Source organism: Mustelus asterias, unplaced genomic scaffold (genome assembly GCF_964213995.1).
Source record: "Mustelus asterias unplaced genomic scaffold, sMusAst1.hap1.1 HAP1_SCAFFOLD_587, whole genome shotgun sequence".
Classification (NCBI taxonomy): Eukaryota; Metazoa; Chordata; class Chondrichthyes; order Carcharhiniformes; family Triakidae; genus Mustelus; species Mustelus asterias.
This window is the reverse complement of record NW_027590537.1, coordinates 182,501-209,610: the sequence shown is the minus strand read 5'-3', so window position 1 is coordinate 209,610 and position 27,110 is coordinate 182,501. Positions and strand designations below refer to the sequence as shown.

The 27,110-nt window shown below is 54.4% G+C and overlaps 1 protein-coding gene across 1 annotated transcript in view; it reads left to right on the top strand.

Moving 5' to 3' along the window:
- LOC144487092 (rab11 family-interacting protein 1-like) overlaps nt 1-27,110 on the top strand; it is a 46,543-nt gene that overhangs the window by 14,797 nt on the left and 4,636 nt on the right. The window contains exons 3-5 of the mRNA XM_078205153.1: nt 10,565-11,016; nt 13,553-14,372; nt 21,431-23,335. Of these exons, the coding sequence (XP_078061279.1) occupies nt 10,565-11,016; nt 13,553-14,372; nt 21,431-23,335 (3,177 nt within the window). The remainder of the gene's footprint in view (nt 1-10,564; nt 11,017-13,552; nt 14,373-21,430; nt 23,336-27,110) is intronic.

The window sequence follows — 27,110 nt, the reverse complement described above, 5'->3', positions numbered from 1 at the left end:
GCTTGTCAAGAGATGATATTCACCTTTTGAGCTAACACTATTAAACTGCTGATGAATTCCAATCCTAGGACTCAAATCCCCAAGCTTATTTACTGGTTTATTCATTCGTGGGACATGGGCGTCGCCGGCTGGGCCAGCATTTATTGCCCATCCCTAGTTGCCCGAGTGCAGTTGAGAGTCAACCACATTGCTGTGGCTCTGGAGTCACATGTAGGCCAGACCGGGGTAAGGACGGCAGATTTCCTTCCCTGAAGGGAACCAGATGGGTTTTTCCGACAATGGGTCATCAGTAGATTCTTAATTCCAGATTTTTTTTTTTATTGAATTCAAATTCCACCATCTGCCGTGACGGGATTCGAATCCGGGTTCCCCAGAACACTAGCTGAGTTTCTGGATTAATAGTCCGGCGATAATACCACTAGGCCATCGCCTCCCCATAACTAGTGTCACAAGTAGGCGTACATTAACACGGCAATGAGGTTACTGTGAAAATCCCCGAGTCGCCACACTCCTATTCGGGTTACACCGAGGGAGAATTTAGCACCTAACCAGCACGTCTTTCGGACTGTGGGAGGAAACCGGGGCACCCGGAGGAAACCCACGCAGACACGGGGAGAACGTGCAGGCTCCGCCCAGACGGTGACCCAAGCCGGGAATCGAACTCGGGTCCCTGACGCTGTGAGGCAGCAGTGCTAACCCACTGTGCCACCTATAGTTAAGGGGAGAGAGATTTGCCCACTAAGCTATTCTCGTTACCGGTCACGTCACAAAGATCAGGGTCTTTGGCACGCCACCAGCGTGGCGTGGGAAGGAATTGCGTCGAGGGCAAGCCTGCTGTTGTGGAGGAGGGTGGCATCGAGGGCACGCGCGTGGGCGATGCCCAGGGGTGGCAGGGGACCTGTGTGAGGCATAAACAGCTGTGGGAATTAGAGGGGCAGAATGGCCTGTGCTGTAAATTCTGTGGATTTCTCAGTACTTTTACCTCTGCATTGCTGTCAAACTGAGAGGGAGGGGGCGAACCACTTGAGGTTTTGTAACGTGTGCTGTCGCACAGGAGTGGCAAAGGGGCGCCGTCACGCAGTGGTTGGGACTGCACTGTCAGACGCCCTCTCGTTCAGCTGAGGTGTTCAATGGAGGGCCCCATCTTAGATGGAAATAGAGAGATTCCCATGGGCAAGGAAGAACCGAGAGAGTTCTCCCTCCTCCCTGTGTCCCGGTCCATATTTATCTCTCAAACCTGGCAACGGATCATCCAGTCACCTCGCACCTGGGGGAAGCTTGCTGTGCTCAAATCAGATGCCGTCTGTCTCGATGGCTGCCCTCTATTGGCTGTGAGGTGTTTTTGAGCTGGGGCTAGGTGCTATCCCAATGCAAGTCTTGATGCTGAAGCCACAGGTGACTGTGTGTACTTCTCGTGTGGCTCAGTTTGGGATCTCGACATGGAACCACGTAGCCTTGGTGGTGGCGCACGCCCGCGCGCGGTAAACTCCGGGAAAAGTCGGAAGTTCTAAGGTCAATACCGTAGATGTGGTCACGGCCACTTTTCACTGTCAGCTGGGTTGAAGCCATATCGTGTTCTCGGTATGAATGGAAGCCCTGTGCGGAATTGAACCAATCTCATTCTAGAATCCCTGCACTGTAGAAGGAGGCCATTTGGCCCATCGAGCCTGCACCGATCACCAATCCCACCCTATCCCCATAACCCTATATATTTAACCTGCTAATTCCTTTGATCTGCACATCTTTGGACACCAAAGGACAATTTAGCATGGCCAATCCACCTAACCTACACATCTTTGGACACCAAGGGACAATTTAACATGGCCAATCCATCTAACCGACACATCTTTGGACACCAAGGGACAATTTAGCATGGCCAATCCACCTAACCTACGCATCTTTGGATACCAAGGGACAATTTAGCATGGCCAATCCACCTAACCTACACATCTTTGGACACCAAGGGACAATTTAGCATGGCCAATCCACCTAACCTACACATCTTTGGACACCAAGGGACAATTTAGCATGGCCAATCCACCTAACCTACACATCTTTGGACACCAAGGGACAATTTAGCATGGCCAATCCACCTAACCTACACATCTTTGGACACTAAGGGACTATTTAGCATGGCCAATCCACCTAACCTACGCATCTTTGGATACCAAGGGACAATTTAGCATGGCCAATCCACCTAACCTACACATCTTTGGACACCAAGGGACAATTTAGCATGGCCAATCCACCTAACCTACACATCTTTGGACACCAAGGGACAATTTAGCATGGCCAATCCACCTAACCTACACATCTTTGGACACTAAGGGACTATTTAGCATGGCCAATCCACCTAACCTACGCATCTTTGGATACCAAGGGACAATTTAGCATGGCCAATCCACCTAACCTACACATCTTTGGACACCAAGGGACAATTTAGCATGGCCAATCCACCTAACCTACGCATCTTTGGATACCAAGGGACAATTTAGCATGGCCAATCCACCTAACCTACACATCTTTGGACACTAAGAGTGTAGGTGAGGTGGATTGGCCATGCTAAATTGCCCCTTAGTGTCAGGGGGATTAGCAGGGTAAATATGTGGGGTTTACGGAGATAGGGCCTGGGTTGGGTTGCTGAGCGTGCAGGCTCGATGGGCCGAATGGCCTCCCTCTGCACCGTAGGGATTCTCCGACTCCCAGATGAGTCTGCAACACAGCTGGAGAGTAAGCGGGTGTGGGAAGGGAAGCACTGGCCCCGTTCTGGAGAGGCACCCCCGAGATGCATCCGGCAGCGGAGGTTGAAGAGTTGCCGTGTCTCGGGTATCAGAAGCAAAGAGCTCGACTGGAGATGTGATTCACACACCCGCACCCTCTCCCTGCTGCCTGCAAGGATGCACGTGTTTATCAGCAAACAGTCTTTGCTGAGTGTGCACTGCTTACAGTACACACCGAGAGCAGCTGGCCCCAAAATACATACAACTTCCTCCCGAGAAAGATTTTGCACACAGCCAGTTGGGTAGGGATGCTGAGGCAACCCCTTAGCACTGCTGCCTCTCGCTCTCCGCACCCCTCCCTCCCTCCATCCTTGTGGCAGTCAGCAGACCAACATGGTACCCACTACAGGAGAGATCAAACTAAACTCCACAAAGTAAATTTGTGCCCTGCCTTTCGTGACCACAGACATTGCAAAGCATACAGCAGTGCAGTCACCTCTGTAATGTGGGCGACGCGATAGTGAGCAGGAAATCCCCAGTCCCAGTAACCAGAGATAACCTCTCCGTACAGTGCAGAAGGAGGCCATTCGGCCCATCGAGTCTGCACCGACCACAATCCCACCCAGGTCCTATCCCCATAACCCCACACATTTACCCTGTTAATCCCCCTGACACCAAGGGTCAGTTTAGCATGGCCAATCCACCTAACCAGCACATCTTTGGACACCAAGGGGCAATTTAGCATGGCCAATCCACCTAACCCGCACATCTTTGGACACTAAGGGGCAATTTAGCATGGCCAATCCACCTAACCTGCACATCTTTGGACACCAAGGGGCAATTTAGCACGGCCAATCCAACTAACCTGCACATCTTTGGCGTGTGGGAGGAAACCCACGCAGACACGGGGGAGAACATGCAGACTCCGCACAGACAGTGACCCAAACCGGGAATCGACCCCGGGTCCCTGGCGCTGTGAGACAGCAGTGCTAACCCACTGTGCCACCGCGCCAGGAAGAGAGACATGCAGATCATTCACTTTCTAAGATGATATGGTTTCTCAATTCCCCCAAAATATCCTGATTTTTAAAAAACATTAATGGGATGTGGGCGTTGCTGGTGAGATCAGCATTTATTGCCCATCTCTAATTGCCTCTTGAGAAGGCGGTGGGTGAGCCGCTGCCTCGAACCTGCTGCAGTCCGTGTGGTGTAGGTACACCCACAGTGCTGTTAGGGAGGGAGTTCCAGGATTGTTATTGGACATCAGTCAGTCCGTGTGGTGTAGGTACACCCACAGTGCTGTTAGGGAGGGAGTCCCAGGATTGTTATTGGACATCAGTCAGTCCGTGTGGTGTAGGTACACCCACAGTGCTGTTAGGGGGGGGAGTTCCAGGATTGATATTGGACATCAGTCAGTCCGTGTGGTGTAGGTACACCCACCGTGCTGTTGGGGAGGGAGTTCCAGGATTTTGACCCAGCGACAGTGAAGGAACGGCCGATATATTTCCAAGTCGGGATGGTGAGTGGCTCGGAGGGGAACTTGCAGGTGGTGGTGTTCCCCATGTGTTTGTATGAAATCCTACTTGTGACAGGAATAAATAAAACTTTTAAAGCACTGAGCAGGATCTGCGAAAGTTTAACTTGTCTTTCAGGTTATTGGATTATTGGCACATTTCCTCTTAAAACTGCTCGACCGTGGCATCGCGAAAAAATTGCTGCCAGTGTGTATCGTGGGTAGCGCCAGCCACCATTCACGGTGGTTAGCACTGCTGCCTTACAGCTCCAGGGACCCGGGTTCGATTCCCGGCTTGGGTCACTGTCTGTGCGGAGTTTGCACATTCTCCTCGTGTCGGCGTGGGTTGCCTCCGGGTGCTCCGGTTTCCTCTCACAGTCCGAAAGACGTGTAGGTTACCGTGATTGGCCACGCTAAATTGTCCCTTAGCGTCCAAAGATGTGCAGGTTAGGTGGATTGGCCATGCTAAATTGCCCCTTAGTGTCCAAAGATGTGCAGGTTAGGTGGATTGGCCATGCTAAATTGTCCCTTAGCGTCCAAAGATGTGCAGGTTAGGTGGATTGGCCATGCTAAATTGTCCCTTAGTGTCCAAAGATGTGCAGGTTAGGTGGATTGGCCATGCTAAATTGTCCCTTAGTGTCCAAAGATGTGCAGATTAGGTGGATTGGCCATGCTAAATTGTCCCTTAGTGTCCAAAGATGTGCAGGTTAGGTGGATTGGCCATGCTAAATTGTCCCTTAGTGTCCAAAGATGTGCAGGTTAGGTGGATTGGCCATGCTAAATTGTCCCTTAGTGTCCAAAGATGTGCAGGTTAGGTGGATTGGCCATGCTAAATTGCCCCTTAGTGTCCAAAGATGTTCAGGGTAGGTGGATTGACCATGCTAAATTGCCCCTCAGTGTCCAAAGATGTGCGGGTTAGGTGGATTGGCCATGCTTAAATTGCCCCTTCGTATACTGGAAGGTTCTTTGGAACAGTATGTAGATAGCCCGACTAGAGAGGGGGCTATACTGGACCTAGTTCTGGGAAATGAGCCCGGTCAGGTCGTCAAAGTTTCGGTAGGGGAACATGTGGCAAATAGTGACCACAACTCTGTTAACTTTAGGATAGTAATGGACAAGGATGAGTGCTGTCCTACGGGCAGGGTGCTAAATTGGGGGAAGGCTGACTACAGCCGGATTAGGCAGGAATTGGTGGATGTTGATTGGGAGAGGATGTTCGAGGGTAAGTCCACGTCTGGCATGTGGGAGTCTTTTAAGGAACTATTGATAAGGCTGCAGGATAGGCATGTGCCTGTAAAAAGGAAAGATAGGAAAGGTAGGATTCGAGAGCCATGGATGACCAGGGAAATTGAGGATCTGATTAAAATGAAAAGGGAGGCGTACGTTAAGTCCAGGCAACTGAAAACAGATGGAGCTCTGGAGGAATACAGAGAGAGTAGGAAAGAACTCAAATGGGGAGTTAGAAGGGCAAAAAGAGGTCACGAGATGTTCTTGGCAGGCAGGATTAAGGAGAATCCTAAGGCATTCTATTCATACGTTAGGAACAAAAGAGTTGTCAGGGAGAAAATCGGACCTCTCGGGGACAAAGGAGGGGAATTATGCTTAGAACCAAGGGAATAGGGGAGATCCTAAATGAATACTTTGCATCGGTATTCACGAAGGAGAGGGGCGTGTTAACCAGGAGTGTCTCGGAGGGAGGTGTTGACCTGTTAGAGAAAATCTCCATTACAAGAGAGGAAGTGTTAGGTTTTTTAGGGAACATTAAAACTGACAAAGCCCCAGGGCCTGATGGCATCTATCCTCGACTGCTCAGGGAGACGAGAGATGAAATTGCTGGGCCTCTGACGGAAATCTTTGTCGCTTCTTTGGACACGGGTGAGGTACCTGAGGATTGGAGGATAGCGAATGTGGTCCCGTTGTTTAAGAAGGGTAGCAGGGATAACCCAGGAAATTATAGGCCGGTGAGCTTGACGTCCGTGGTAGGGAAGTTGTTGGAGAGGATTCTGAGAGACAGGATGTATGTGCATTTAGAACAGAACAATCTCATTAGTGACAGACAGCATGGTTTTGTAAGAGGGAGGTCGTGCCTTACAAATTTGGTGGAGTTTTTTGAGGAAGTGACAAAAACGGTTGATGAAGGAAGGGCCGTGGATGTCATCTATATGGATTTCAGTAAGGCATTTGACAAAGTCCCACATGGCAGGTTGGTTAAGAAGGTTAAGGCTCATGGGATACAAGGAGAAGTAGCTAGATGGGTGGAGAACTGGCTTGGCCATAGGAGACAGAGGGTAGTGGTCGAAGGGTCTTTTTCCGGCTGGAGGTCTGTGACCAGTGGTGTTCCGCAGGGCTCTGTACTTGGACCTCTGCTATTTGTGATATATATAAATGATTTGGAAGAAGGTGTAACTGGTGTAATCAGCAAGTTTGCGGATGACACGAAGATGGCTGGACTTGCGGATAGCGAAGAGCATTGTCGGGCAATACAGCAGGATATAGATAGGCTGGAAAATTGGGCGGAGAGGTGGCAGATGGAGTTTAATCCGGATAAATGCGAAGTGATGCATTTTGGAAGAAATAATGTAGGGAGGAGTTATACAATAAATGGCAGAGTCATCAGGAGTATAGAAACACAGAGGGACCTAGGTGTGCAAGTCCACAAATCCTTGAAGGTGGCAACACAGGTGGAGAAGGTGGTGAAGAAGGCATATGGTATGCTTGCCTTTATAGGACGGGGTATAGAGTATAAAAGCTGGAGTCTGATGATGCAGCTGTATAGAATGCTGGTTAGGCCACATTTGGAGTACTGCGTCCAGTTCTGGTCGCCGCACTACCAGAAGGACGTGGAGGCGTTAGAGAGAGTGCAGAGAAGGTTTACCAGGATGTTGCCTGGTATGGAGGGTCTTAGCTATGAGGAGAGATTGGGTAAACTGGGGTTGTTCTCCCTGGAAAGACGGAGAATGAGGGGAGATCTAATAGAGGTGTACAAGATTATGAAGGGTATAGATAGGGTGAACGGTGGGAAGCTTTTTCCCAGGTCGGAGGTGACGATCACGAGGGGTCATGGGCTCAAGCTGAGAGGGGCGAAGTATAACTCAGATATCAGAGGGACGTTTTTTACACAGAGGGTGGTGGGGGCCTGGAATGCGCTGCCAAGTAGGGTGGTGGAGGCAGGCACGCTGACATCGTTTAAGACTTACCTGGATAGTCTCACGAGCAGCCTGGGAATGGAGGGATACAAACGATTGGTCTAGTTGGACCAAGGAGCGGCACAGGCTTGGAGGACCGAAGGGCCTGTTTCCTGTGCTGTACTGTTCTTTGTTCTTTGTATCAGGGGGACTAGCTGGGGTAATTGTGGGGTAACAGGGCTAGGGCCTGGCTGGGATTGTTGTCACTGCAGGCTCGATGGGCCAAATGGCCTCCCTCTGCACTGTCGGGATTCTATGTTTCAGAGTGTCACCTGGGAGGGTGTTGGGGAGTGAGGGGTGGGGAGGGGGGGGGGGGGGGGGGGGGTGGGTGCCCTAGACCCGCAGTTCGAAGTGTGCCCTGATTGTGAAGGGGGTGGGGTATGGGTTAGATTGACATCAAAGTAACCCCTCAGCTGGAGTCTGGGCCCCGTCCAAGATGAGAGATATTTTAATGACAGGTCGCGCCCACATTCCCGTGAAAGCATCTCCGGAATGTTCCCCTCAGCAGCAAGCCAGGCTGGATTCCTGAGGGCGGGGGGGGGTGCCTTCAGTACTTGGTGTACGGTTAATTTGGTCGCCTCTTTGTTCCCTGCCTTCCCCAAACCGAGCCTCGGAGACGAGAGATGTAAATCGACGTGAAGGCTGGAGAATCTTATCGCCGAGACCGGGGCCTCCTTTTGCCAAGTGCTGCCAACTTGGCCAGCCTTGCTTGCTCTTTGTTCGTGGCAAAAGTCGGTCTGGTTAATAGATGGTACAACGAGGAACAGGCGGAGGCCCCCACCGCACCTCTGTTGACATTCCAAAACACACACACACACACCTCCCATTTAATTCTTTCCCAATGCTTAGGTATCCTCCGGTTGGTTGGGGGAAGGGGGAGCAGATCCCACAGAAGGGTTTCTGTGTCAACCATTGTGGTCATCCTGGAACTTCTGGACTCTGACCCATTAATCCAGTGTAAATAATTTACCCCGTTTATCTTTCTCAAAACCCGAGAGATTATTTTTTCTTTTGTATATTGTTCTAATGACAAGAGCTTTGTTATCTCTGGTCACCTTTGATAGCTGGAGTGATATTATCTTGGTGACTCTTTGACTTTTTATCGGAACATTTAAGTTCCACATATTTTCTCTCTCTCGCACACACTCTTATCAATTTTTTAAAAATTCATCCGTGGGACATGGGCGTCGCTGGCTGGGCCAGCATTTATTGCCCATCCCTAGTTGCTCGAGGGCAGTTGAGAGTCAACCACATTGCTGTGGCTCTGGGGTCACATGTAGGCCAGACCGGGTAAGGATGGCAGATTTCAGGGGGAGTTGATGGCCTAGTGGTATCACCATGAGACTATGGATCGAGAAAGTCAGCTAATGTTCTGGGGGAGCCCGGGTTCGAATCCCGCCACGGCAGATGGTGGAATTTGAATTCAATGAAAAATAAATTGGAATTAAGAATCTACTGATGACCCATTGTCAATTGTCGGAAAAACCCATCTCGTTCCCTTGAGGGAAGGAAATCTGCCGTCCTTACCCTGGTCTGGCCTACATGTGACTCCAGAGCCACAGCAATGTGGTTGACTCTCAACTGCCCTCAGGCAACTAGGAATGGGCAATAAATGTTGGCCCAGCCAGCGACGCCCATGTCCCACGAAAGAATAAAAAAAAAATTTCCTTCCCTCAAGGACATCGTGAGCCAGATGGGTTTTTCCGACAATGGTTTCATCAGTAGATTCTTAATTCCAATCTTTTTTATATTGAATTCAAATTCCACCATCTGCTGTGGTGGGATTCGAACCCGGGGTCCCCAGAACATTAGTCAAGTTCCTGGATTAATTGTCTAGCGATAGTACTCACGAGGCCATCACCCATGTCCCACGAATGAATAAAAAAACCTGAGACCCCAGTGTGTAGCTCCGTGGGTTTGGGCTTGGGCAAGAGAGTCATTGTCCCCGACAAAAGAATTTGGGATTTATTCTTGGTAGCCTGACTGACGTTGCTCAACCAGTCACACCGAATCCACGTCGACTAGCTCCTCCATTTGGTGCCGAGTGATATCGTCACTGGACTAGTAATCCAGAGACCCAGGGTGATGTCCTGGGGACCCCGGGTACGAATCCCACCACGGCAGATGGTGAAATTTGAATTCGATGAACAAAATCTGGAATTAAGAATCTACTGATGACCCATTGTCGGAAAAACCCACCTGCTTCACTGATGTCCTTTTTTAGGAAAGGAAATCGGCCGTCCTTGCCTGGTCTGGCCTACATGTGACTACAAAACCTGTTTTTAAAAAAAATTAGTCTCACAAGGTTCACGTGCTCGCGCTCCATTGGTTCCGGCCTGTTCATGTGGTCCACAAAGGATCACTTCTTGAAGGGACCACGGTGCAAGTAATGTTGGCCAGCTAATTGCATGAGCACCCACTTTTCTTGCAGAGTTGCATTGTATCGTAAGCAGTCTGAGCTGATTGATAAGACTCTCTTCCTCTGCGAAGAATGGCCTTCACTTGGTACAGGTTCCATGCTGATGTCTGTTCGAAGACTGGAGGAGTGTCATAAGTTGGCTTACATTAACACTGCAATGAAGTTACTGTGAAAATCCCCTAGTTGCCACACTCCTGTTCGGGTTACACTGAGGGAGAATTTAGCACCTAACCAGCACGTCTTTCGGACTTGTTGGGGGGGAAACTGGAGCACCCGGAGGACACTAAGGGGCAATTTAGCATGGCCAACTCACCTAACCCGCATATCTTTGGGTGCAGGGGCAATTTAGCATGGCCAATCCACCTAACCCGCACATCTTTGGAATGTCGGAGGAAACCCACGGAGGCACAGGGAGAATGTGCAGGCTCCGTACAGACAGTGACCCAAGTCGGGAATCGAACCCGGGTCCCTGGTGCTGAGGGGCAGCAGTGCTAACCACTGTGCCGCCCCCAATGTGGTTGACTAATAAATGAAAGGGCTGAGCAAACTACTCAGTTCAAGGGCAATTAGGGATGGGCAATAAATCCTGGCGACTGCCACGTCCCCTGAATGAATAAAAAATAATTCATTCGCACCTTTTTATTTCATGTTTTTAATGTGGTATATGAGTTTCACATTTGCTAGGGCAAGTTGATTCTAATGGGATTCTGCCTCCCCTCTTTTCAAGGTGGTACAAGCTGCAGTCCAAGAACGGGAAGAAGGAGAAGGAGAGAGGGGAAATCGAGGCGGACATCCAGTTTGTGCGGAACAACATGACAGCCAGCATGTTTGACCTGTCGATGAAGGACAAATCCCGCTCAACTCTGGGGCGGCTGAAGGACAAGTTCAAGGGGAAGAAGAAAGATGGCTTCTCCGACTCGGCGTCGGCCATCGTCCCCAGCCTCAACGTCCCGGGCGACAGCGACGATGACACAGCGGTCGCCACGGCGGCGGCGGACAAGAAGAAGAAGTCCAAACTGAAGAAGTTGTTCCCGAAATCCAACCTCCAGCGCACGTCCCTCTCCCAGTCCATGTCCGTGATCCCCACCGATCTCCCCTCGTCCCCCGGAAACTCGAAGAAAGCGAGGAACTTTGAGAAGGAAGACTTCACTGAGATACAGCTGCACGACTCCGCTGAAGGTATTTGACTTTCCCATGACCCAGTTGTGTTTGTGCAGTGTCTTTTCGCCAAGTGAGGTATCGCAAAGCCCTTGATGGGGCCATGATCGGAACCTTCGACGCTAAGTCTTGGCATTTGCCCAGAGACTTGGGTTTTGACTGAGCACCTTTAGAAAGAGGGTGAAGGGGTTTTAGGGAGGGGTTGCACAGCAGTTAGCGCTGCTAATCAAACAATACTTTTCACTGTATACTAATACATGTGACAGTAATAAATCAAATCTAAAGATGTGCAGGTTAGGTGGATTGGCCGTGCTAAATTGCCCCTTAGTGTCAGGGGGATTAGCAGGGTAAATACAAGGGGTTATGGGATTAGGGCCTAGGTTGGATTGTGGTCAGTGCAGCCTCGATGGGCAGAATGGCCTCCTTCTGCACATGTAGGATTCTATGATTCTAATCACTACTGCGTCACAGCACCAGTGGCCCAGGTTCCATTCCGGCCTTGGGTGACTCTGTGGAGTTTGCATGTTCTCCCCGTGTCTGCATGGGTTTCCTCCGGGTGCTCCGGTTTCCTCCCACAGTCCAAAGATATGCGGGTTAGGTGGATCGGCCATGCTAAATTGCCCCTTAGTGTCCAAAGATGTGTAGGTTAGGTGGATTGGCCATGCTAAATTGCCTCTTAGCGTCCAAATCCAGCAGCTGAGAGTCGCTTTGTGCACCCCAGTGTCAACACCATTCCCAGGCTTTTGTGACGTGGATTTTGGACAGCTGGGAGATGACCGGAGCTGTAACCTACCAGGTGAAAAGGATAATTGGAATGTCACTGTCAGGAATGCACCCACCCTGGTCAACCCTACCTTGTCACTCCGTCACGGAATGCTCCAGAGCTCCCATTGCCCCAAGATAATGTGCAGATATGATTTCTCTTGTTGCATTGTTTCCTTTTGCGAAATGGCAAATTAACTTAACTCTGCACGACGTCACTCATCGTAACTCCTGTCCTGGAGACAGCAGGGGTGGGGGGGACAGGGGGGAGAGTGGGGTGTTGCTTCCCCACGACCTGAGCCATCTCGCGGAAATGCCCCCCCTCCCCGTGCCCTTTCTTTGCTGCTGTGCGGAGAGGTTTCCTGTACATGCTGCCGCTGTGCACCCTTCACTTCCATGCCCTCGCCTATCACCTGGGACAAGCCTTGGCGTTGCCTTGTTGCCGTGTGGAGGTGGAGGTCCCTCTGCGGACCCAGTCCTCCTCTTTTAACATTGGGGAACCTGGGGGTGGAGGGTGTTGCGTGCGGCAGCCCCGTACAACCCCCATACGGTTCACGGACCCCCCGAGTCACCTGTTCTTTGTGTGGTCTCGTGGAGTCCATGGACCATGTTTACATGGGCTGTGTTGGACGCCACTGCTAGTTACTTAAAAGAACCTTCCGCATTTCACCCACGCTCCTGATCATGGGACACCTCGTGCGGAGAGGGGGGGTGGGGTGGGGAGGTCCCCTCGTGAATCTGCTCCTGGGACTGGCTAAACCCACCACAAGTTTTTTTTTACACAGAGGGTGGTGGGTGCCTGGAACTCGCTGCCGGGGGAGGTAGTGGAATCAGATATGATAGTGAGTTTTAAGGGGCGTCTGGACAAATACATGAATAGGATGGGAATAGAGGGATATGGTCCCTGGAAGGGGAGGGGGTTTTAGTTCAGACGGGCAGCATGTTCGGTGCAGGCTTGGAGGGCCGAAGGGCCTGTTCCTGTGCTGTAATTTTCTTTGTTCTATAAACAGGTCCAGGCAGCAGGTGGGGGGGGGGGGGGCGCGCGTCCGATCTGATCCCCTCTCCCGTGGTTATATTCACAGTTGAGTGTCCCTGGAGAGGGAGCGTGCGGAATCCACGGGCACTATCGAGGCCTTCCATGCTCGTTGGGCACCGCAGGGACTAGGATGCCTTATTAAAGGACCCCTTTAATCACAGTTTGCTTTGATGTTTTCAGTTTCACTTTTTATTTTTTTGTTGTGGGGAGTTCCTATTTGAGGGGCTGCCCCTTCTTGCTTTGTCCCTCAGTTTATTCGGCGACATTCCCAACCACTGACCCTCCAGTGTGGGGGTGTCTCCGTGAACGTGGCCCGGGGGTGGGTCGGCACGGTGGCACAGTGGTTAGCACTGCTGCCTCTCGGCTCCAGGGACCCGGGTTCAGTTCCTGGATTGGGTCACTGTCTGTGTGGAGTCTGCACGTTCTCCCCGTGTCTGCGTGGGTTTCCTCCGGGTGCTCCGGATTCCTCCCACAGTCCAAGGATGTGCTGGTGAGGTGGATTGGCCATGCTAAATTGCCCCCTAGTGTCCAAAGATGTTCAGGTTAGATGGATTGGCCATGCTAAATTGCCCCTTAGTGTCAGGGGGACTTAGCCAAGGTAAATGCATAGGGTTATGGGGATAGGACCTAGGTTGGATTGTGGTCGGTGCAGACTCGATGGGCCGAATGGCTTCCTTCTGCACTGTCGGATTCTATGGATTCTGCCAAATGTTGTAAATGACGGGAGATTAACTCTTTTTTTCTTGTCTAATTTTATAGAGGAGAGCTCCAACAAGACCCTGTACGTCCCAAAGATCAGGAGCCACAAGCGGGCAGCCAGCGCCGACACCAAGCAGCTGAATTTCGCTGCGCCTGGCAACGTGAGGAAGGACCCCCTGTTCCTGTTCGGCGGCCTGAAGCCCAAGAGTGACCCCATGTCCCAGTCCAACCTGTGCATTAACGGCAGCCACGTGTACACCGAGGAGCCCGGCCCACCCACGCCGGCGAGACTGCGGACTGACCCCAAGCCCTTGTACAGCAGCCAGTTCTACACCTCCGCTGAAGACCTGACGGGCAGATCCTCGGCCGACCCGCCCGAGGCCGCCGGCCCGGTCTCCCCTTCCCGGCCGTCGCGGGGCTCCAGTCCCGGTGACCAGCCCCCCGTCTCGGCCTCTCCGCCGAACGCCCGGGCGGAGGGGAGCGTCGGCGACCCGCCGGACCCCCAGCGGCTGGACAGAGTCCAGGAGGAGAAAGAGAGCCAGCCGTTGGCCGCCAGCACCGGGAGGAAGGGGATGGAGCAGAAGGCGGAGGCTTCCGGAATGGGCGGCAGGTCTCTCAACCCCTTCGATGATGAGGTGACGGAGGGGGAGAAAACGGCTCCCCCTGTGGCAAAGCCCGAGGTGCCCAAGGCCGAGCAGGTGACCAAAAAGGAGGAGACCAGGAGAGGGGGCCTGATGTCCTTTTTCCCCCGGAAGACGGAAGCCGTCAAAGCTCCCGAGGCGAAGGAAACGCGAAACCCCTTCGAAGAGAGGACGGAGGAGGTGAAGAAGCCACCGAGTAACTCGGTGTGGTCGAGCCGGACGGCAGCTGTCAAGCCCAAGTAAGCCTCGTCGACACCTTGTCTCGTTTCGGCGGGTAGCCATGTTGAATGTGGCGGCCATTTTCATGGCCAGTGGCCTGTCTTCCCGAACCACCCATTGTCTGTCTCCCCTTCCGTGAGGGATTGATCTAGCAGGGGGTGGGAGGTGTGCAGGGGAGGGGGGGTAATTGTGACCCTGTGATTGGGGCGCTGCACTGGCCCATCATAGAACAAAATGGCGCACGCAAGGCTGCCATTTGATGCATTGCATTGTGGGTAACAAGATGGCTACAATCGCAGCGGCGTGAGATTTATTCACCCTGGTGGGGCTAACAGAACGGCAGAATATATTCCAGACAAGGTGCGAGAGGTTTTTTTTTATAATTCGTGGGCGTCGCTGACTGGCCAGCATCTACAGTGCAGATGGAGGCCATTCGGCCCATCGAGTCTGCACCGACCACCATCCCACCCAGGCTCTATCCCGGTAACCCCAGGCATTTACCCTAGCTAGTCCCCCTGACACTCTGGGTCAATTTTCCAGTCTACCTAACCCGCACAGCTTTCGGACTGTGGGAGGAAACCGGAGCACCCGGAGGAAACCCACGCAGACACGGGGAGAACGTGCAAATTCCACACAGACAGTGACCCAAGCCGGGAATGGAACCCAGGTCCCTGGTGCTGTGAGGCAGCAGTGCTAACCCACTCTGCCCGTCCATCTTTAGTTGCTCTTGGAGTGCATTCGAGAGTCAACCACATTGCTGTGGCTTTGGAGTCACATGTAGGCCAGACCGGGTAAGGATGGCAGATTTCCTTCCCTAAAGGGAACCAGGTGGGTTTTTCCGACAATCGACAATGGTTTCATGGTCATCAGTAGATTCACAATTCCAGATTTATTTAAAAAATTGAATTCAAATTCCACCATCTGCTGTGGCGGGATTCGAACTCGGGTCCCCAGAACATTAGTTGAATTTCTGGATTAATAGTCTTAGTGATAATTCCACGGGGCCACCGCACATCTCCATGGGGATGAGAAAAATATCAGCCATGACTGAATGGCGGAGCAGACTCGATGGGCCGAGTGGCCTAATTCTGCTCCTGTGCCTTTATGGTCTTATGTTTTATATGTCGACAGTCAGTGGGCGTACTTGGATGCAGGAAGTTAGCACGTAGGTACAGGAAACACCTGGGGGGGTCAAATGGCAGCCTGGCCTTCATGGTGAATGGCCGGAGTCAAAGGATCAAGAAGTCTCGCCCCAATTGCACGCGGGTCTTGGTGAGACCACACCTGGGACACAATGCACAGTCCTGGTCTCCATATCTAAGGAAGGGTTTTGGAGGTGGTGCAGTGGAGGCTCACCGGATTGGTCCCTGGGGTGAGGGGCTGTCCTATGATCAAAGCCGAGTGAATTGGGTCGATGTTCTGTTGAGTTTCAGAAGAATGAGTGGTAATCTCATGCAACAAACACGATCCTGAAGGGGTTTGACAGGGTGGACTGAGAAATGGGAGGGGGGAGGGAGGGAGGGAGGGGGGTGGGGGGGGGGTGGGGGAGGCGCACAATCTCAGGATAAGGAGGGCCCGGTCATTTTGGACTGAGATTGAGGAGAAATCTCCTCACTCAGAGGGTTGCGAATCCTTGATCAATGAGGGGATCGAGGGTGACGGGGAGAAGGCAGGGGAAAGGGGATGAGAATCATGTCAGCCATGATTGAATGGCGGAGCAGACTCGATGGGCCGAAAGGCCTAATCCTGCTCCTATATCTAATGATCTTTGGCATTCTCGACCCCCAGAGGGTTGTGGGTGCACCATCGTTGAGAATATTTAAGGCAGGGACAGATTGAACACTTGGGAATTGTGGGGGAGTGGGAGGAATTGTGGGATGTGGGGCAGCAGGGGGAATTGTGGGATGTGGGGCAGCAGGGGGAATTGTGGGATGTGGGGCAGCAGGGGGAATTGTGGGATGTGGGGCAGCAGGGGGAATTGTGGGATGTGGGGCAGCAGGGGGAATTGTGGGATGTGGGGGAGCAGGGGGGGATTGTGGGACGGGGATTGTGGGACGGGGGGGAATTGGGGAATGGGGGGAGTTTGGGAGTGGGGAGCGGGGGGATGTGTGGGATGCGGGGGAGCTGGGAGGATTGTGGGATGTGGGGGAGCGGGGGGGGGGGGATTGTGGGATGTGGGGGGGGCAGGGGGGATTGTGGGATTGTTGTGGGGGCGCAGGGGGGATTGTGGGATTGCTGTGGGGGCGCAGGGGGGATTGTGGGATTGCTGTGGGGGCGCAGGGGGATTGTGGGGCATTGTTGGGAAGCTGTGGGGCAGCAGAGGGGATTTTGGGATGTTGGGGAGCGATGGGAGGTGGGGGAACGGGAGGTTTGTGGGATGTGGGGGAGCAGGGGGGATTGTGGGATTGATGTGGGGAGCGGGGGGGATTGTGGGATTGATGTGGGGGAGCGGGGGGATTGTGGGATTGATGTGGGGGAGCGGGGGGATTGTGGGATTGATGTGGGGGGGATTGTGGGATTGATGTGGGGGAGCGGGGGGGATTGTGGGATTGATGTGGGGGAGCGGGGGGGATTGTGGGATTGATGTGGGGGAGCGGGGGGGATTGGGATGTGGGGAGCGGGGGGGGATTGTGGGATTGATGTGGGGGAGCGGGGGGGGGAATTGTGGATGTGGGGGGGCAGGGGGGATTGTGGGATGTGGGGGAGCTGGTGGGGATTGTGGGATTGATGTGGGGGAGCGGGAGGGATTGTGGGATGTGGGGGGGCGGGGGGGATTGTGGGATTGATGTGGGGGAGCGGGGGGGATTGTGGGATGTTGGGGAGCAGGGGGGATCATGGGATTGATGTGGGGGAGCGGGGGGGATCGTGGGATTGATGTGGGGGAGCGGGGGGGATTGTGGGATTGATGTGGGGGAGCGGGGGGGATTGTGGGATTGATGTGGGGGAGCGGGGGGGATTGTGGGATTGATGTGGGGGAGCGGGGGGGATTGTGGGATTGATGTGGGGGAGCGGGGGGGATTGTGGGATTGATGTGGGGGAGCGGGGGGGATTGTGGGATTGATGTGGGGGAGCGGGGGGGATTGTGGGATTGATGTGGGGGAGCGGGGGGGATTGGGATGTGGGGGAGCGGGGGGGGATTGTGGGATTGATGTGGGGGAGCGGGGGGGGCAATTGTGGGATGTGGGGGGGCAGGGGGGATTGTGGGATGTGGGGGAGCTGGTGGGGATTGTGGGATTGATGTGGGGGAGCGGGAGGGATTGTGGGATGTGGGGGGGCGGGGGGGATTGTGGGATTGATGTGGGGGAGCGGGGGGGATTGTGGGATGTGGGGGGGTGGGGGGATTGTGGGATGTTGGGGAGCAGGGGGGATCATGGGATTGATGTGGGGGCATGGGGGGGATTGTGGGATGTGGGGGGGCAGGGGGGACTGGGAAGTGGGGGAGCGGGGGGGATTGTGGGATTGATGTGGGGGAGCGGGGGGGATTGTGGGATGTGGGGGGGATTGTGGGATGTTGGGGAGCAGGGGGGATCATGGGATTGATGTGGGGGCATGGGGGGATTGTGGGATTGATGTGGGGGAGCACGGGGGGATTGTGGGATGTGGGGGAGCAGGGGGGATTGTGGGATTGATGTGGGGGAGCGGGGGGGATTGTGGGATGTGGGGGGGATTGTGGGATGTTGGGGAGCAGGGGGGATCATGGGATTGATGTGGGGGCATGGGGGGATTGTGGGATTGATGTGGGGGAGCACGGGGGGATTGTGGGATGTTGGGGAGCAGGGGGGATCATGGGATTGATGTGGGGGCATGGGGGGATTGTGGGATTGATGTGGGGGAGCACGGGGGGATTGTGGGATGTGGGGGAGCAGGGGGGATTGTGGGATTGATGTTGGGGGAGCGGGGGGGGGAATTGTGGGATTGATGTGGGGGAACGGGGGGGATTGTGGGATTGATGTGGGGAGCAGGGGGGATTGTGGGATTGATGTTGGGGAGCAGGGGGGATTGTGGGATTGATGTGGGGGAGCAGGGAGGATTGTGGGATTGATGTGGGGGAGCAGGGGGGGGATTGTGGGATTGATGTGGGGGAGCGGGGGGGATTGTGGGATTGATGTGGGGGAGCGGGGGGGATTGTGAGATTGATGTGGGGGAGCGGGGGGGATTGTGGGATTGATGTGGGGGAGCGGGGGGGGGATTGTGGGATTGATGTGGGGGAGCAGGGGGGGGGATTGTGGGATTGATGGGGCGGAGCGGGGGGGATTGTGGGATTGATGTGGGGGAGCGGGGGGGGGATTGTGGGATTGATGTGGGGGAGCAGGGGGGATTGTGGGATTGATGGGGGGGAGCGGGGGGGATTGTGGGATTGATGTGGGGGAGCGGGGGGGGGATTGTGGGATTGATGTGGGGGAGCGGGGGGGATTGTGGGATTGATGTGGGGGAGCGGGGGGGATTGTGGGATTGATGTGGGGGAGCAGGGGGGGGGATTGTGGGATTGATGTGGGGGAGCAGGGGGGATTGTGGGATTGATGGGGGGGAGCGGGGGGGATTGTGGGATTGATGTGGGGGAGCGGGGGGGGGGATTGTGGGATTGATGTGGGGGAGCGGGGGGGATTGTGGGATTGATGTGGGGGAGCGGGGGGGATTGTGGGATTGATGTGGGGGAGCAGGGGGGTGGATTGTGGGATTGATGTGGGGGAGCGGGGGGGATTGTGGGATTGATGTGGGGGAGCAGGGGGGGATTGTGGGATTGATGTGGGGGAGCGGGGGGGATTGTGGGATTGATGGGGGGGAGCGGGGGGGATTGTGGGATTGATGGGGGGGAGAGGGGGGATTGTGGGATTGATGTGGGGGAGCGGGGGGGATTGTGGGATTGATGTGGGGGAGCGGGGGGGATTGTGGGATTGATGTGGGGAGCAAGGCAGTGGACGTGGTATATATGGATTTTAGTAAGGCGTTTGATAAGGTTCACCATGGTAGGCTTCTGCAGAAAATGCAGATGTATGGGATTGGGGGTGATCTAGGAAATTGGATCAGGAATTGGCTAGCGGATAGGAAACAGAGGGTGGTGGTTGATAGTAAATATTCATCATGGAGTGCGGTTACAAGTGGTGTACCTCAGGGATCTGTTTTGGGGCCACTGCTGTTTGTAATATTTATTAATGATCTGGATGAGGGTATAGTTGGGTGGATTAGCAAATTTGCTGATGACACCAAAGTCGGTGGTGTGGTAGACAGTGAGGAAGGGTGTCGTAGTTTGCAGGAAGACTTAGACAGGTTGCAAAGTTGGGCCGAGAGGTGGCGGATGGAGTTTAATGCGGAGAAGTGTGAGGTAATTCACTTTGGTAGGAATAACAGATGTGTTGAGTATAGGGCTAACGGGAGGACTTTGAATAGTGTGGAGGAGCAGAGGGATCTAGGTGTATGTGTGCATAGATCCCTGAAAGTTGGGAATCAAGTAGATAAGGTTGTTAAGAAGGCATATGGTGTCTTGGCGTTTATTGGTAGGGGGATTGAATTTCGGAGTCGTAGCGTTATGTTGCAACTGTACACAACTCTGGTGCGGCCGCACTTGGAGTACTGTGTGCAGTTCTGGTCCCCACATTACAGGAAGGATGTGGAGGCTTTGGAGAGGGTGCAGAGGAGGTTTACCAGGATGTTGCCTGGTATGGAGGGGAGATCCTATGAGGAGAGGCTGAGGGATTTGGGATTGTTTTCGCTGGAAAGGCGGCGGCTAAGAGGGGATCTTATTGAAACATATAAGATGACTAGAGGTTTAGATAGGGTGGATAGTGATAGCCTTTTTCCTCTGATGGAGAAATCCAGCACGAGGGGGCATGGCTTTAAATTGAGGGGGGGTAGTTATAGAACCGATGTCAGGGGTAGGTTCTTTACCCAGAGGGTGGTGAGGGATTGGAATGCCCTGCCAGCATCAGTTGTAAATGCGCCTAGTTTGGGGGCGTTTAAGAGATCCGTAGATAGGTTCATGGACGAAAAGAAATTGGTTTAGGTTGGAGGGTCACAGTTTTTTTTTTAACTGGTCGGTGCAACATCGTGGGCCGAAGGGCCTGTTCTGCGCTGTAATGTTCTATGTTCTATGTTCTATGTGGGGGAGCGGGGGGGATTGTGGGATTGATGTGGGGGAGCGGGGGGGATTGTGGGATTGATGGGGGGGAGCGGGCTCGAGGGGTCGTATCACGCACTCTTCTTCCTCGTTCAGATGGTCTTGTGTACCGTGTGTGCCCAGTGCTGTAGTTGGTTATGGGTGGGGTGATTCACTGCTCGACCTGTCCCCTTCCTCCCGCTCTGCGTGTTGTCTGTAAATACTCTGACACTATTCCCACACATTGCCGTGTGATCTTGCTCTCACCGGGTGGGTTCTGTCCGTCTCTGCAGCTAGTGTGGGGAGGGGGGTCGGGGGGGGAGACGGGGGGGGTCACGTGCTCCGAATGACCCAAGTTGCAGGTCACAAGACCAGCCAGTCGCAGGTCTGGAACCACCGCTTTCTGTCGCTGTTTAAGTTTATTTATTAGTGTCACAAGTAGGCTTATATTAACACTGCAATGAAGTTACCGTGAAAATCCCCATGGTCGCCACACTCCTGTCCGGGTTACACTGAGGGAGAATTTAGCACCTAACCAGCACGTCTTTCGGACTGTGGGAGGAAACCCACGCAGACACGCGGAGAACGTGCAGACTCCGCACAGACAGTGACCCAAGCTGGGAATCGAACCCGGGTCCCTTGCGCTGTGAGGCAGCAGTGCTAACCCACTGTGCCACCCACTTCCCGCCTTTTGTCGCCCAATCCCCTGGCCAGAAAGGGCAATATTCCTACTCCCTTGCTGTGTCGGCATGCTAACCTTTGACTCGTGTACAAGGGTCCCTCTGGACCGCGGGGTAATCTCTCTGCATTGCGATTCGAGGGTCCTTTTCCGTTTACCATTGTGTCACTGACAGGGCCGTGTAGGGGGTGGGATAGGATGTCTTGTTTGCTGAGTGGTTGAGTTCTAACCCTGTCCGTAGAGTCCCTGCGGGTGATTCTCTGCCGCAGCAAGGACCACTGACTGCTTTTCTGTCCTTTTTACAGATTGGAAGTGTCTCCAAAGGCTGAAACAAAAGCTGAAACTCTCTCGCCTTTAGTTCCTCCCTCTCCTCCCCTCCTCTCTGCTCTAACCCACCCCTCCAGCCCTGCTCCTGCGATGGTGGCGGTGGGATCTGAAGGGGCGACGAACTCTAACTTTGCCAGCCTGCACGTAGCCTACAGCCCACCTGCCGTGGCTGCCCGCCCTGCGCCGCCCCCGGCCTCGCCCTCGCCTTCCGTGGAAGAGTCCATCGCGGCCCGTCTGCCCCCTCTCCCGAGCTCCAGCTCCTCCTCCTGGTCTTCGGACGCCGAGACCACCGGCGGGGGCGACTCCTCCGCGGCGGATCCAGCTGGGGGCCGGGAGAGGCGGGCCCTGCCAAGGGGGAGCGGCAGGACGTCCGCCCGGGCCCTGCTTCGGGAGCTGACCGGCAAGAACTCCTCCTCCAGCGACGGCAGTCCACAGCAGTCGCCTGACGGGGAGGGGGCCTCCGCCGCGGAGGTCGAGGAACGCGGTGGTTCACCCGGAGATTGGAGCCCGAGATCCAGCCCGGAATGTCAGTCGAACAGTGGCGACGAGGCCAGAAATGTGACCGGTGAGCCGGCGGATTCCCGAGCCGAGGTGTGTCTCGAACCAAAGTCTTCACTCCACCTCCCCTCTTCCCCTCTGTTGGAGACGAACATCTCCGCAAATCCTCCCCAGGTGCCACCGAGGAGTTGCCCGCCTGATTCGGAGGGCGTGCGGAATCCGGTAAAGTTGGCCGCTGAGGTACGTCGGGTTCCGCCTACCCCAGCGCCGAGGAATTTTGCCGCGGTTACCATTAATAACAACCCGATGTGTTCCCCCGAGGAAATATCCGGTCAGGATCTGGCGACCGGCGAAAGGGCCACGGACGGCGGGGCGGAACCGAAAGCGGAGCCCACCGAAACTGGAGGTGCCGACTTCACTCCGAGCGCGGTGGGGACCCCCGATGAGGAATCCGCCACCGGCAGCTGGGGGGACAACGACCGGGCCGTCACCTCAGTTGGGTCGGCGGACGAACTTCATGCCGTTTCTCCGCCCGGAACGTACCGGGGTGACGCCTCCCGTAATCCCGTCGCGGGTTTGGAAGGGGAAATTGCGCGTCCCGGTTGGCTGGTGGCTATCCCGGGAAAGGTGGAAGATTCCACAAGGAGCAGACCCGCGGCTGCTGGGAATACGCGGAGGCCGGGATCTCCGCTGCCTTTGGTCGGAGCTGCTAGCGGCAAGTGGGCAGGAGAAACGCACGGCCATACTTCTCCCCCTCTTGACCCAGGGCCCGATCCAACCAGCGGCACTGACGTGGAGCACTTGGGCGCTCGGCAACTGGAGGCCACGGAGGAAAGCACAGGTAACGGCCACGGGTTGTTGGAGACGTCAGTCCGTGCACCCGAGACACATGACCGGATCGTCGCTGCCGAGAGGAGTGAAGCTTCTGACGGGACCCCAACGCTCGGTGGTAAAAGTGAAAATGCGGTCGCGCCAGAGGATGGCCAACCGATGACCAGACCGGGTTCCTCCGACCTCAGCCGCTGTGCGTCCCCCTCCACGTGGAACCAATCCACCCCCAGCGGAAAACCCACCGGCGAACGCCAGCCTGAAAGCCGGGTCACGCCTCCCCCCACTCGCGCCCAGGCTCCTCCTCCTCCTCCGGACCCCTCCGCCGGGCCCAGCCTCCCTCCCCCGCTTCCGCCCTTGCTTCCCCAGCCCCCCCTCCTCCAGCCCACGCCGCCACCCGTGACCGACGCCCCTTGCTCGGTCCAGCCATCGGCCGGGAATTCCCCCGGAGCGGATACCTCGGGCACGAGGAGGCCGGCACAGGCTCGAGTTTCACCCACGGAGACACAGCCAATCCAGTCACAGGGCGGAGGTTCAGCAATGTCTTCCAGACGCAGGTGAGGTTGAGTTAGCTCGAGGGTGGGGTGGGGAGGAGGGGGCTTTGAATGGCCCCTCTGTTGGCACTGGGTCTTCTCAAATCGCTACCTCCATTTTGGGAGTGGACTCCGAGCCAATCAAGTTGGTTGTTCCTTCCTTTTTTCATGCTTGACCAGTTTTAGAGTTAATTGGGGCTTGAAGAAGTTAAGGGTGAGTTTCTGCCCTGAGACTCTTAAACCCCCCCCCCCCCCCCCCGCCTCCTCCTAACGTCGTTGATCTGGGTGAGACCCCTCAATTTGTCACCATCCAACACCCCCTGACCCTCTCCAGGGCTGGCACGTTCTTCCTAGACACAGGGGCCCAAAATTGCTCCCAATATTCCAACTGGGGTCTGACCAGAGCCTGATAAAGCCTCGGCAGTACATCCCTGCTTTTATATTCTCATCCTTGCAAAATGGAAGCTAACATTGCATTTGCCTTCCTAAACCGCCTTGCTGGCTTCCACAGTCAGAGAGAGAGAGAGAGAGATTGAAACATGCGAATATTTGCGGGTGTGCTGCGATTGTGGTTGATGGCTTTTGCACTTATCCTCACACAGACATCCGGGCAACTTCCAGCTGGCTTTTGACCCATTCTTTGTACATTCCGAGTGGGAAGGTGAATCCGCAAGAATCCCATCTGGACGTTGCACAGGATGAGAGGGCTATTCTGTCCTATTGTCTCCACTGGGGATGGCAGTTAGTTTGTGGGGGTTTTTTTTTGGAAGGACCTGGTCTGGTAACAGGGCGGTGTTCCATCATCTCTTAGCGAATCACCTTGCAGCAATTCAGTTAATGGTTTGTGTGTTGACTTCAAAAACAACTCGGGTCTTATTTCCAGACTTAATTTGGTGTTTTTGTTTTCCCCTTTTATTATAATGTGAATGCACAATGTTGATGAAGTAGATGTTGCTACAGCACAGGAGTACTTGTCTTCCAAACAACGTAAGCAGCAAGTTACGAACCCGATCCCATTGGCCGTGGAATCGCATATCTCAAGTTCTGCATTCCTGCCACATCTAGTCCATGAACAGTGGGTGGACAATTAAAAAAACAGTGATAGAGGAATCATAGAATAGAATCCATACAGTGCAGACAAAGGCCATTTGGCCCATCAAGTCTACGTTGACAATCCCACCCAGGCCCTATCCCCCGTAACCCCACATAATCACCCTGCTAACCCCCCTGACACCAAGGGGCAATTTACCATGGCCAATTCGCCTAACCTATGGGCGGCACAGTGGGTTAGCACTGCTGCCTCACAGCGCCAGGGACCCGGGTTCGATTCCTGGCCTCGGGTCACTGTCTGTGCGGAGTCTGCATGTTCTCCCCCCCCCCCCCCCCCCCCCCCCCCCCCGTGTCTGCGTGGGTTTCCTCCGGGTGCTCCAGTTTCCTCCCACACTCTGAAGGATGTGCAGATAGGGCCTGGGTGGGATTGTGGTCGGTGCAGACTTGATGGGGCCGAATGGCCTCTTTCTGCACTGTAGGGATTCTATGATTCTATTCCATGATAACTCCCTGCCCCTAACAGCACTGTGGGTGTACCTACACCTCGGGGAACAGCAACGGTTCAAGATGGCGGCTCACCCACCACCTTCTCATGGGGCAATTAGGGATGGGGGGATAAATGGTGCATCCCAGCCAGTGACGCCCATGCCCCATTAATGAATGCTGCGATGGAATCTGCTCCTATTTGTCTACACAAAACAATGTTTAAGCTTGGTCCCTAGAAGGTAAGTTAATTGTAACTTGGGAATCTTCTATCTGTAGGGTCCGGATGTACAGGTTTAATCTGTACAGACTAATCTGGGCCACACACAGTTCAGGATTGACGCATACTAAATGTACCAATGCAAGCATCGTTTTCCATCCCGGAGGATGGGCCATGTTGCTTGTTAGAGAGCGATGGAGAGGAAGTATAAATCCCCTCCATCACCCACCCACCCCCCCAATAACCAAACTCAACCCGAGTGCAGTTTCTCAGGATTTCCCAAGTATTTTGACTGTTGCACTGGGATTCCAAACCCCTGAACAGGTGGAATTCTATCGGGTTTAACTTGGTGAGTGCACTGTTTGGAGTAAGATGGACCGTGCAGGCAGAAAGGGGCAGTGCCGTTCCCCCTTCCCCCTTTTTTGAGTGTAGCGCTGCAGACCCTCATTTCCCCATGGGATGGCGGTACGTCCCCCCCACCCCTCCCACCCTGCCTCGGGGTCGAGTGCGCTACCCACTGGGTCGCGGTTGACAATGAGCTGAGTTGCCTCCTCTGCTCGCTGGAGCATGAATTTCAGCAAATTAATGTGCTAGCTACACTCTGTGTGTGCGCGTGTGTCTGTGCATGTGTGTGTGTGTCTCTGTGTGTCTCTCTCTCTCTGTCTGTCTCTGTCTGTCTGTCTCTGTCTGTCTGTCTGTCTCTGTCTGTCTGTCTGTCTCTGTCTGTCTGTCTGTCTGTGTCTGTCTGTCTGTGTCTGTCTGTCTGTGTCTGTCTGTCTGTGTCTGTCTGTCTGTGTCTGTCTGTCTGTGTCTGTCTGTCTGTGTCTGTCTGTCTGTGTCTGTCTGTCTGTGTCTGTCTGTCTGTGTCTGTCTGTCTGTGTCTGTCTGTGTCTGTTGTCTGTCTGTGTCTGTCTGTCTGTGTCTGTCTGTCTGTGTCTGTCCTGTGTCTGTCTGTGTCTGTCTGTGTCTGTCTGTGTCTGTCTGTGTCTGTCTGTGTCTGTCTGTGTCTGTCTGTGTCTGTCTGTGTCTGTCTGTGTCTGTCTGTCTCTGTCTGTGTCTGTCTGTGTCTGTCTGTGTCTGTCTGTGTCTGTCTGTCTGTCTGTCTGTCTCTGTCTGTCTCTCTGTCTGTCTCTGTGTCTGTCTGTCTCTGTGTCTGTCTGTCTCTGTGTCTGTCTGTCTCTGTGTCTGTCTGTCTCTGTGTCTGTCTGTCTCTGTGTCTGCCTGTCTCTGTGTCTGCCTGTCTCTGTGTCTGCCTGTCTCTGTGTCTGCCTGTCTCTGTGTCTGCCTGTCTCTGTGTCTGCCTGTCTCTGTGTCTGCCTGTCTCTGTGTCTGCCTGTCTCTGTGTCTGCCTGTCTCTGTGTCTGCCTGTCTCTGTGTCTGCCTGTCTCTGTGTCTGCCTGTCTCTGTGTCTGCCTGTCTCTGTGTCTGCCTGTCTCTGTGTCTGCCTGTCTCTGTGTCTGCCTGTCTCTGTGTCTGCCTGTCTCTGTGTCTGCCTGTCTCTGTGTCTGCCTGTCTCTGTGTCTGCCTGTCTCTGTGTCTGCCTGTCTCTGTGTCTGCCTGTCTCTGTGTCTGCCTGTCTCTGTGTCTGCCTGTCTCTGTGTCTGCCTGTCTCTGTGTCTGCCTGTCTCTGTGTCTGCCTGTCTCTGTGTCTGCCTGTCTCTGTGTCTGCCTGTCTCTGTGTCTGCCTGTCTCTGTGTCTGCCTGTCTCTGTGTCTGCCTGTCTCTGTGTCTGCCTGTCTCTGTGTCTGCCTGTCTCTGTGTCTGCCTGTCTCTGTGTCTGCCTGTCTCTGTGTCTGCCTGTCTCTGTGTCTGCCTGTCTCTGTGTCTGCCTGTCTCTGTGTCTGCCTGTCTCTGTGTCTGCCTGTCTCTGTGTCTGCCTGTCTCTGTGTCTGCCTGTCTCTGTGTCTGCCTGTCTCTGTGTCTGCCTGTCTCTGTGTCTGCCTGTCTCTGTGTCTGCCTGTCTCTGTGTCTGCCTGTTCTCTGTGTCTGCCTGTCTCTGTGTCTGCCTGTCTCTGTGTCTGCCTGTCTCTGTGTCTGCCTGTCTCT